At 33.4% G+C, this 12,992-nt stretch overlaps 1 protein-coding gene across 1 annotated transcript; it reads left to right on the forward strand.

Annotated features, from left to right (window-relative positions):
* Positions 1-5,175: 5,175 nt before the first annotated feature.
* LOC113261880 (olfactory receptor 6M1-like) lies at positions 5,176-6,144 on the forward strand. The gene has a single exon (XM_026508196.3). It carries the CDS (start codon positions 5,176-5,178, stop codon positions 6,142-6,144), a length of 969 nt encoding a protein of 322 aa, XP_026363981.3.
* The last annotated feature ends 6,848 nt before the right edge of the window (positions 6,145-12,992 follow it).

A 12,992-nucleotide genomic window follows, 5' to 3' on the forward strand; every position in this document is an offset into this window, starting at 1 on the left:
GGGTAGAGTTTTCCTGTCCCCTGTGAGGGGGATTGTGGATGGGCACAATGTGAACTGGTATTTCCAGGCTTTTGTTCTCTGGTGGCTTTCTGTGGTGGTTTTCTGTGACTCTTCTGAGAATCAGAGCTGCATTGGCCATATTCAAGTCTCTGCCTCAGAACAGAGAGATCACAGTCAGCTCTCTACTGAGCTCTCCTGGCCACTTTAATTCTGTTTCTGTCCATACTGCTAAAAACCCACAGCATGTCGGGTTGTGTGCCCCACAGCCACTCTCCAGTCCTCACTCCCAGGGCTAGCATGTCTCTGGCCTTTGTGCTTCCAACACCACCAGCTGCCCTGGTTCCTGTGCATTTTACCGAGCTCCCTGTTTCAGTGTGGTTCATGTGCTCTGGAGCTCCGGTTTTCAGTCTGGTCCTTCATGCTCCCGAGTCCCAGTCTCAGTCTGCTTTCTGCAGATGCACAGCTCCCCGCTTCGTACCTCAATACCTAGTGCAGGAGATGTTTGTTTGTAGAGATCAAGATATATCTTCCTATGTCTCAGGCTGATTTCATGGGTGTTCAGGATGATCTGGTAGATATCCAGCTCGATTCAGGGGACCAGTTGTAAAAAAGGTCCCATAGTCCTCCATCATCTTTTTTCCTCCTCTATCAAGAAATTTCTTGATAAATGCAATGTCAAGAAATTTTTCCCCTGTTTTCTTCTGGTTTTATATTGATGGGTCTTAAATTTAGGTCTTTAGTGCATTTTGAATTAATTTTTTTGTATGTTGTAAGAAAAGTGTCCAACTACTTTCTTTTGCATTTTGCATTCTATCCAGTTTTAACATTGCTATTTATTGAAGAGACCATCATTTTCTCATTGGCATCTCTTGACATTGTTGAGGATCATGTGACCATATACACAGGGGTTTATTTCTGGGATCTTGTTTTCTATCCCATAGGTCTATGTGCCTTCCTTCATGCAACTGGCCACACTGTTTTGATTCTTTAGCTTTGTAATGTTTTAAAATCAGGAAATGTGGGTACTCCTGCTTCTTATTTGACTGCCTTTTTTCACTTGTCTGTCTCTCAATCTTAGGGATAGCAGTTTACTCTCTGTCCTTCCCTCACTTACAGATCCAAGAAGACATTTTTTTGTATTTGTTTGTTTTGGGGAGGTTGTTTGTTTTTCAGTTCCTTCAGGTATTTACTTGTTAAAATGCAGTGACAAGTTCTAAACTCCTTACATGCATAACCAGAAACAGAAATCCCTTGGCTATTTTAAAATTAGGATTAACCCAAGATAATTTCCCAAACTAACAGAACAAAGGAACGTAAATGTGAAAATATTCAAAGATGAAAATATTTCATAAAATTTTACATATTTCACAAATAAATTGATAGCAAACTATATATATATAGTTTTTTATAATATATAACATATATATTATAAAATATATATATATTTTTTAACCCCCCATAAAACCTTCAGAAAACTCCATACTTGACTGTAAATCTTTGAAAGCTTTTCTTTGATATTGGGATAAACACTAGCCATTATCTCTATTTCTCTTTACTATTGTATTTAGGCTTGCATTTAGTATTGCATTCCCTTTAGTATTTGTGATATTGTAGCTTATAGTAAGAAATGTATATTTTGCTTTATACTAGTTTCTGTAGCAGAACTTCTAAAATCCTTGAAATTTCCCAAGCAATAACAGTGCTAAAGATGCTAGAACACCTTTTGCTTTTCATAACCAGCCCCTTTGAAGCACAGTTGAATTTATGTCAATGAAGTGACTTTTAGAAAGCTCCTAGATACTAACAGGATAGGGGCTGGTTGCTAGGAGAACCAAAAATGTCAGGCTCTGCACTCAAGCAGACTGCTTGAGATTCTCTCTCTCCATCTCCCTCTGCCCCTTCCCCCCTCTCATGCCCACTAAATAAATAAATAAATAAATAAATAAATAAATATATATATATATATATATATTTAAAGAGAACATTCTAGGAAGTGAGAATATTAGTTGTGCTAACCATAATTTAAAAATAGTCTGGGCTATATGAAGACATTTTAAAAAGTTCAATATTGTTGTAATATGGACAGTAAGTAAAAGGAGGGGGAAACATGGCAGGAAATGGGGGAAAAGGTGGAGATCAGGAAAAAACATCATGAGGATTAAAGATTTGGTAGTTCATTCTAAAGGCAAAGAGGGAAAAAAAACAGGTTTTGTGAAAATATTAAGTTTCAAATGCCCAATATAAAGAAAAAGATGAATCCTGGGTTTTCATCTGAATATGAATATTCCTGCCTGAATGATGATATCTGCTGATTGGATTATTTGTATATAAAGTTTCTGTTTTAATAAGCAATTTGCTGCTGATTTGTAAGCCAGACATTTTGTTCACTGGAATTTTCTTTTGAAAGCACCATTCAATTGTTTTTGTTTCCTAATTATATTTTTATTTACTCTATAAAAGTATGCAACTTTATTTATTCTATCTTTTTCATTCTTGACTAGCTTATATGCCTCTGATGGCATGGATTAGATGTGTTTTCTCAGTGAATCAAGTACATTTCAGTCAAAAATCCTTTGGTAATATATTTTTTGAAAAAATAATGTATATTAGATAAATTCAACTTTTATAATTTTCTTACATTTTTATATTTTTGTTTATTAACTATGTGAAGTAATAACAATTCATTTTATAATGAATAATCAGCATGATATCAATAATAATCTATATCATATGGTTTTTGTACAGTTAAAAAAACTGCACTTTTTAGAAGAATACATAATACAAAGTATTAAATAAATGTAGATGGAGATGATGATGATGAAGATGAAAACACATGACATTATACTGCAATTAAAGGATTGATTCATGACAAAAGCATCTACAATGATTTTGCTGATTTGTTTTTGTTTTTCTTAGGCTCAATCTATTTCTTATAGAAGTTGTGTTTACATGTTCTTTTCTAATTTGGAGAACTTTTATTTTAATTAGAATTGTCATAAATTATTCTCTGGAGTGTTGTTTCAGTAGAAGCCCTGCCCCTAGAGAAGCAGCAATAATGAACCCAGGCTTCCCTCCTGTTTCTAAGTTCCAATAATCTGTACATGTGATCATTGACACTCCATAATTTTGAATCATTCATTCCTACAGAGTCCTTATAAGGTCTCCTATAGCCATGGTTGTATACTCCCTCTGCATTGTTTCTTAACATTCTGAGACGTTCAGGAGAACATATCCATAGAAATGATTTAAATCATGGGTGGCACCCAAATCATGCAGTTATAAAGGAGGAAAACTCTGACCATGCACTTGCACATTCATAAAAATTCTGAGGTATACTTCAGCAGGTAAGTAGAGAATTTACAACATTCTTCTCTTTCAATTGATGGTCTTTCCTTGCACATACACACACACACACACACACACCATTTATAGATATGCATTTATTTATTTATTTATTTATTTATTTATTTATTTATTTATTTATTTTCCCCATCACTGATTTTCTTCTTTCTCCTCCATTTTTCACTTACTGACAAACTTACGCAAAATTTTGGAATTGACTGAAAGGATTGTTATTGTCCCAACTTGGGAGTTTAGTGTTTGTCTTACATTGCTAGTGCCCTCAAGGCATCCACTAATTGTCAGTGGTCAAACCAAATATTTAGCAGATCCAGGGAAAGACTCTTTCAAATAACACACCTTACTCCACAATTACTTTTTTTTTTCTTTTCCACCAAATCCATCAGTATTTCCTTTTTCCATTCTGTGATTATAGGAAGGTAAACTGTAGCCCTTCATACCATGTCACCACATTAAGAAATTTAGTTTCTATTAACTAAAATGCTGAATTTGTGTTATTATATTAGGAATAGTCATTATAAAGTATCACAGTGCAAACTCCCAACTTTGTTCCAGTTTTTTTTCTCTTCTATCATAAAATGAATAATACACATAATTCAGAAATTTATCTGTGTTCTTACTTGCTGCCTCATTATGAAGTAAATATATGAGAATAAAAGTTAGTGAAAGAATAAATAAATACTTTGGGTCAGAATAAATGAGCAAAACATAAATTAAAAGACACAAGATCTTGTGTTATTTCCAACATTGACCCTTCCATAATATAAATTTCAGCTAATCTCCACCACATTCACCCATCACATCTATTGAAGAGTAGCAATAGAAATCCCCACTTAAATTAGCCTTTCCAACACCTATCAATAACAAATTTGTGTTTCTTATAATATGAAATTTGAAATCACTCCCTAATTCAAACTTTTATTTAACAGCAACAATGACAACAACAAAACTCCTCTCCAAGAACGGTCCTGTTTCTCTGTACTTTTCATTTTTGATTTGTAGTATGAAATGTACAAATTAGGCTTTGCTGCTTCTCTTAATCAAATTCAAAAATTCAGTTCTTCCTTCCTTTTTCCCTAATGTTTGCTATGTTTGAATTCAAGATAAATATAGTCAAAAGTGATCAAGTCATATGTTTGATCCTTTTTCTTACTCACAAAGACCTATGAACAACTTCTTCACCATGAAATGTGATCCTATATAGCGATTACATGAGACTGATTTTACTTTCTTTGGTGATCAGGTTAACTGTAACAGAGGTTGGAACCTGTAACTCAGGAGTCATGTACCTATTACTGATCATGTATAGTTTTGTTGTTGTTCTTGTTCTTGTTTTTAATACCTTTTCTTCTCAGTGATAATAAAACAGCTTTTAAAAGCTATTTTTGTACATATATATTAATAGATAATTAAACTTGATCGCAAATCTGCCATTATTCTGAATGAATGCCTTTACATAGGAATGAATTAAGGTCACTGTGGTGTGTCTATCCCAAAGGGCACTACTTATCTGATCACATGAGTGGTGAACAGCTAACTTCAGTCTTGGAGTCCCTACACAGAGGGGAGCCTCACTGGTCTTTCAAAATAACAGTTGTCCCAATCTTTCTGTAGAACTGTCTTCCACAGTTCATCTCAACATTTGTTTATACACTGGGAAAAAAAGGGGGGATTTGTTTATTTTTTTTCCCATTATCATCCCTCCACAAAGAGAAAGATGATTAATTGCTATAGGTAGGGTAGTTCCAAAGTTGAGATGCAACAACCGACCATGAACTTATCTTTTTTATTATGTCAGGTGGAAGTGGCAACATTATGGATCACAGAAACAAGACCAGAGTCATTGAGTTTATTCTTCTAGGGTTTCAGAATGAGAAAGAAGTAGAAATTCTTCTTTTTTCTGCATTCCTGCTCATGTACATGACATCTCTGATTGGCAACACCGTGATCATCCTTTTGGTGTGTGGTGACTACCGTCTGCATTCACCCATGTATTTCTTTGTAGCCAATCTTTCTTTCCTTGAAGTTGCCATCACCTCCACAGTGGTGCCTAAGATGTTAGCTAACACATTTTCCGTCACCAAAGCAATATCCTTTGTGGGATGTCTTACTCAGTCTTTCTTCTACTTCCTTCTGGGATCCACAGAATTCTTCATTCTGGCTGTCATGTCATTTGATCGATATATTGCCATCTGCAACCCACTGAGGTATGCCATCATCATGAATAAACAAACATGTGTATTGTTGCTTCTGGGATCTTATATGGGTGCATTTTTGTCCATTTTAGCACCATCAATCTTAACTGGGTCTCTGCCCTTTTGTGGGCCAAATATAATCAATCACTTTTTTTGTGACAGTGGCCCTGTGCTAAAGCTGGTCTGTGCAGACATCCCTCTGGCTGAACTGGCTGATTTTATCTCTTCTGCTGTGTTGCTCTTGGGCTCTTTGCTCCTGACAGGAGTGTCTTACATGTACATTATCATTACTATCCTTAAAATTCCCTCTGTCCAGGGACGACAGAAAGCTTTCTCCACCTGTGTTTCACACATTACTGTAGTGACACTTTATTATGGAAGCTCCATCTTTATCTATGTCCGCCCAAAAAAGGGCAATGTGCTGGATGTTAACAAATTTGCCACAGTGCTCAACACCATTGTAACACCAATGTTGAACCCTTTCATCTATAGTCTTCGAAATGAGAAAGTCAAAGAATCCCTGAGAGATGCCTTCAATGAATGTATAGGCATGGTAGCAAATTCAAGATCTTTAAGATCTGAAAAATAATATATTTACAACAAATAGATCATCATATCTGGTGGTAAAATGATTTTATCATGTAACTAAAAGTTAATATTCTGGCATAAGGAAGAAATTTAGGAGAACATGTATTACTTCCTAATCCTTATCCAGGTTCACTTAAGAGTAATGCACATAGATTTAAAAATATGTACATGCATTCCTAATACATACACACATACTGATAGGTAGACAGATACAAATGTGTAATTAATTATTATTGTTCCTCCCCCCTTTTTTTCTGTTCCTCCAGTGTTTTAAAAATAAAATTCTCAGGATGCCTGGGTGGTTCAGTCAGTTAAGCATCTGCCTTCAGCTCAAGTCATGATCCTGGAGGCGTGGGATCAAGTCCCACAATGTGCTCCCTGCTCAACAGGAAGCCTGCTTCTCCCTCTCCCTGTCACTCCTCCTGCTTGTGCTCTTTCTCACTTGTTGTCTCTCTCTCTGATAAATAAATAAATAAATAAATAAATAAATAAATAAATAAATCTTTAAAAAATAAATAAAATTCTTGTACAATCTAATGATTTGAATTCAAACAGAGCTAGTATTAAGTGTTTCTGCCTTTGGTATGTTCTTAGATTTATAATTTTCTCCATTTTTTAATGTTGATTTATATTTTGCATTTGATGTATATCGATTATCTTAGAAGAAAATAATTTTAAACATGATCTGACTTCCACTTTGAAATATTGCATGTAAATTATCTTTTTTTATTTAAATTTTGATTTTACTTGTAGACCGTTCTATTCATGGCTCCCTGTCTGTTACAGGCCTTAGCAGTTATGGTCCCACTTCTCTGCCATAGGGTATGAGGGTATACCTACCTGTGGCAAATAAATTTATCAGAACTTATAGGCCTCTGCTAATTATGCAGATAACTGATAGGTAAGTAGCAGAAATATATCATACGGGCCTAGTTACAATACATTTTTTCCAGAATAGTAGGAAATCACTTAAGCTACTAAACTTTGAACATAAAAAGAAATTATAGTAAGAGGGCATTTTTTTAGGCTAATACTAATAATGACCTTGGAATAACATAGGTTGCATTACTTTTTCACTATTTGAAAGGGCAGTCAAAATACCTTCATTAGATATAAGTGAAGAAATCACTCCAAATTAAGTATTTAGACTAACATAAACTATGATCCATCATTGTTACTATGAATTATATATTTCACAGAAACTAAATTCTTTCATAAGGAACAAGTAATTTCAACAATATTCTGTGTCATAAGAAGGTTTTTTAAATACACAAATCATAAAGATACTCTTCTCATGTACAATAGCATTTTCTAACCATTAAATACTCCATGAAAGTTCCAAGCATGGCTTTAGTTGGTGCTTAGTCACAGATATAAAAAGCTACAGTTTGATTTGTTAATTATTCCCAGCTTTTTACTGTCATTTCTGATTCCTTTAAAATTTTGACTTTTAGAAAAAACAACGACAATAACAACAACAACAAACAATACTTGTGCTCATCTATTTATTCTCAAATAGTACCCCCTCATGTCCTAACAAGTCTTCTAGGGCATGCATGGAGCCCATTCACAGTGTTGAAAACATTAGAGTCCAGCAGAAAGAAAGTTAGAATTTTCACCCATAGAATGCCAATGAAGTTATTATTATTTTACTTAATGTATTGTCGTCAGTAAAACCTGGAAATGTAATTAGTGATTGTATGAAAGGGAGCATAACATTTCTGAAGAAAAACTCTACAGTCAGCTTGATAATCAGAAGGGGTGACCAGTAAGACAGGTTCCTAGAATGATAAAAGGCAGAATGCTTCTTCATATCATCATATTAGGCTAATATACCCTTATAATAAAAACCAAATAAGGATAGTTCAGTAAGATAATATTACAGAATAATTGCACTCATCAACATGGGGGTAAACATTATAGGGGAATTCACAAAATTAAAAATTGAATCATGTAAAAAGACCATAAATGTAATGTAGATGTCTATATAGGATAAATATCATTTGGTTTAATGTTTAATTAATACAGGATGTAATTCATCACTTTAAAATGAAAGAAGAAAATAAAACCATTATCTCAAAAGAGGAAAAATCAATCAGTGTATTTCAATCACCATTTAAAATAATTTTTAAAAAGGACATTTACTAATTTGTACACTTGATAATTAAATGAGGAATACAAATATAAACCCACTATTGCCATTCATATCTCATTTTCTTCCTAATTTCCTGGCTTCTTTCTTCTGGCAGCTTGCTTGGGCTGCCTATGACAATGACAGAAATATAAAAGCAAGCAAACTCACTGGCACAAGTGCTTTTCAACACTGATTGTATCATGTTCACTGACTTCCAATTGGTCAAGTAAGCCTACCTGGCTTCCCGAAAAGGTGCTATTACAATACATGAAGAAAGGTAAGAGGATTAATAATTAATGCAATCTACCCCTGGTAAGTAAATCAATATTAGTCCCATCTGAATCGAAAGGAATCAACTTCCTGAGAATAGGAAAGATGACAAATAAAAAAGATAATTATGGTGACAGCACAACTGCAGGGAGACAAGATACAGAAAACTCAAAATTGCCTTTTGCAATTCTTATTTACATTTTTTTCATTCAGATACTCAATGATAATCTTTCTTCCAGAGCGACTCAAACCAATAATGGTAATTTATGGATTAAAATTATTCAGTACTCTTCAATTAGGTTGTTTTTAGCATAAATGATACATTCTAATCACAGTTAGGCCATTATGTTTTAGCTATTCAACAATCTGGAAATTGGTTAACACTCTCTTTATTCCAAATGCCATGTTCTTAATTATTCCAGTTATGACATATGGTGTATATTTCACTCTTTGAAAAGCATTAATGAAGCATTAAAAAATGTAAAACACAAATTACCAACACCAAACCTTTTTAAAAATGTGATATTACTAAAGATCCCACAGATATTAAAAAGATAATATGGACCATCATAAAGATATTTATGTCAATAAAACTATCAATTAAGATGAAATGGATAATTCCCTTGAAAAATATAATTCATTAACAACTTTTTCAATAAAAATACTTAATTTATTTTATATCTTTAAAAGATTTCCAAGAGAAAAAGTCACATCTTTATGACTTCCCACATAAACTCTTATGAATATTTAGGAGAAATAATATTAAAATTACACAAGCTAGTTTCATAAGATAGAAAAAAGAACCTCTTCCAATTCATTTTATTTTTCCCACAGTTCAAATAATAATAATAATAAAAAGGACATTACAGATAAAAATCAAAAGCAAATATTATTCATGAAGACTTCATAAAAACAAAGTTAAAATTTGTCTTTGTAAAGACAAAATGTTATTAAAATATTAGCAAATGTTATCAACCTCTTTATTAAAAAGTTGATATATTATCCATTACTGGGTTTTATTACAGGAATGCAAGGTTGTTTACATCTTCAAAAATCAACAAATTAATGATGCAGGCATTATGGAAAACAGTAGAGATTCCTTAGAAAGTTAAAAATAGGACTAGCATGATCCAGCAATTCCACTTCTGGGTATTTATTTGAAGAAAACAAATAGGCTAATTCAAAAACATATGTTCACTCTAATGTTCACTGCAACATTATTTACAATACCAAAGATATGGAAACAACTTAAGTATCTATTGATGGATCAATGCATAAAGAAGATGTAATGTATATATACACATATGTGGTATGTATACACAATGATACATGTGATGTATGATATTGGCAGTTGCCAGAGGGGAGGAGGGTTGGGGTGGGCAAAATGTGTAAAGAGAATCAAGAGGAACAAACTTATCATTATAAAATAAATAAGTCAAGGATATGTAATGTACAACGTGTTGACTATAATCAAAAATATTGTATTGTAAATTTGAAAGAAAATCTTAACTATTTCAATCACAAGTAAAAAAAAATGTAACTGTATGGTGATAGTGACTAGGCTTAAGTGTGGTTACCACTTCACAATGTAAATGAATGTTGAATTATCATGCTGTACATTGAAAACAATATAGTGTTGTATGCCAGTATTTTCGATAATGAAAAACAATATGCATTAATCAATTAAATAAGTGCAGAAAAATATGTGGAAAAAATACCTGTTCATAATAAAAACCATAATAAAGAAGGAATAGAAATAATTTCTCTCAAACTTGTGAAAATGTTAATGGCAAACTAAGCATTAACAGTATATAAAAGATTTCTGTTTCTGTTTTGATTGCACCTATTCATCAGATACTCATGTATCAAAATGAGCTGAAAACGGGCTGATGTGACAGGAAATGACCTCCAAAGCAGCACTGGAGAGCTCAGACATCTCCTTACCTCACTAGTTACTCTTAATTGGATTTATGCTTGAAATTATACAGAAACATGATACTTGAGATCCCTGCTTTTTGCAAGAACAAATTGATAATTTAATACAGTTTTATATCATATTAAAGGTAAAATACTACAATTGAAGTTAAGAAAGGAGTACATGTAGGACTAAGATAGGAAAATATTAAGCTAGCTCTATAACTTATATATTAAATAATGGCAAATTTTGGGGCATCTGGGTAGCTCAGTTGGTTAAGCGTCCAACTCATGGTTTCAGCTCAGGTCCTGATCTCAGGGTCCTGAGATTGAGCCTTGTGTTGGGCTCCCTGCTCAGTAGGGAGTCTTCTTGCCCTCTCTCTCTCTCTCTCTGGCCCTCCTCCCACTCATGCATACTCTCTCTCTAAAATAAACCTTTAAAAAATGGCAAATTTGTATTTATGAAATGCTGCAGATATAATTCAACAACAGACCAAAACAATCCAATAAAATGTGATAAAAATAAGCAACACAAAAATTGAGGCAGGAAGTCTGAGGAAAGGTTAAATATGGATGATTATGAAAACAAAAATGATATGGATATATGAATATCATATAAGAAGAATAGAGTTTAGGAAAAACACATAAAATAGAGTTTAGGGAAAATTAATGAAAATAATGAAGAGTGTGTTTCTAAATATTTCAATTCAATTAAAATGTATCAGTTTCTGAAGTTTATGCAGCATGCAACAGGAGTATATAATACATGATAGTATAATCATGATTGTATTTTTAAGATTATTTATTTGAAAGAGAGAGAGTAAGAGAGAGAATGAGTGGGGGGAGGGGCAAAGGGAAAGGGAGAAGCAGACACCCTGCTGAACAGGGAGCTTGATGCAGGGCTGGATCCCAGGACCGCAAATCACGACCTGAGGCCAAGGCAGACACTTAACAGACTGAGTCACCCAGGCACCCTGGATTCCATTTTTAAAATAAAAAAAATTGGGCATAATCATAAATACAATACTAATAAATGTTTTTATGATGAAACTTGAACTAAGCAACTAATTTGGGAACTTACGGAGAAAACTTCAGGATAAATGATTTCAAAAAGAACTTTTATAAAAATAATAAATACTCAAACCTTCCATAATATTTATTTTCCTTTTTCTTCTCTAAATTGTTATTTAAATTCCAGTTAGTTTACATGTAGTGTAATGTTATTTTCAGGAGTAGAATTTAGTGGTTCATTACTTATGTACAACATTCATTGCTCATGACAAGTGCCGTCCTCAATACCCATCTACCTTTTAACCAATCCCCCTACCCACCTCCCCTCCAGTAACCCTCAATTTGTTCTCTACAGTTAAGAGCCTGTTTTCTGTTGCTTCTCTTTGTCTTTTCCCCCTATGTTCAACTGTTTTGCTTGTGAAATTCCACATATGAGTAAAACCATATGGCATTTGTCTTTCTCTGACTGACTTATTTCAGTTAGCGTAATACTCTCTAGCTCCATACACCTCATCGTAATTGGCAAGATTTCATTATTTTTTATGGCTGAGTAATATTCCACTGCATGTATACCACTTCTGTATCCAGTCATCAGTACATGGACAATTGGGTTCTTCCTGAAATTTGGCTGTTGTTGCTAATGCTGCTATAAACATCCAGGTGCATGTATCCCTTTGAATCAACATTTTTGGCACTCCTTTGATATATACTTATTAGTATAACTGCTAGATCATAGCATGGTTCTACTGTCAATTTTAAGGAAATTCCATACTGTTTCCCAGAATGGATGTGCCTGTTTGCATTCCTACCAACAATGTAAGAGGGTCCCCCTTTCTCTGCATCCTCACAAACACCTATTGTTTATTGTGTTGTTGATCGGGGAAAAAGATTTACAACAGCCATGTTTTTGGTTTTGAAGGAGAAAACAAAACAAAACAAAATACTTTATTGATATTATAAAAAACAATTAATGACAAACATAAAGGAACTTATTAATAGTAAAATAATAGTAGGGGTCTTGTTTTTTTTATACATTCTGAAACCCTATGTTTTTTTATTGAAACATTTAGTCCATTTACATTTAAGTATTATTGATAGATATGTATTTAGTGACACTTTATTATTTGTTTTGTCATTGTTTCTGGAGTTTTTCCCTTTTCCTTTCTAGTCTTTGTCACTTTTGGTCTTTCTTTCTAACTGAAAGGGACCCCTTTAATATTTCTTTTAGGTCTGGGTTGGTGATCATGAACTCCTTTAATTTTTGTTTGTCTGGGAAACCCCTTATCTCTCCTTCTATTCTGAATGATAACCTTGCTGGATAGAATATTCTTGGCTGCAGATTTTTCCCATTCAGCACACTGAATATATGGCATTCTCCACTGGCTTTCCAAGTTTCTGTGGAGAGATCTACAGCTAGCCTCATGGATTTTCCCTTTTAAGTTAGGGACTTCTTTTGTGTTACTGCTTTTAGGATTCCTTTTTTTTATATATATACATACATTTTACAAGTTTAAGTACAT

The sequence above is a fragment of the Ursus arctos genome, unplaced genomic scaffold (assembly GCF_023065955.2).
Source record: "Ursus arctos isolate Adak ecotype North America unplaced genomic scaffold, UrsArc2.0 scaffold_5, whole genome shotgun sequence".
Taxonomy (NCBI): Eukaryota; Metazoa; Chordata; class Mammalia; order Carnivora; family Ursidae; genus Ursus; species Ursus arctos.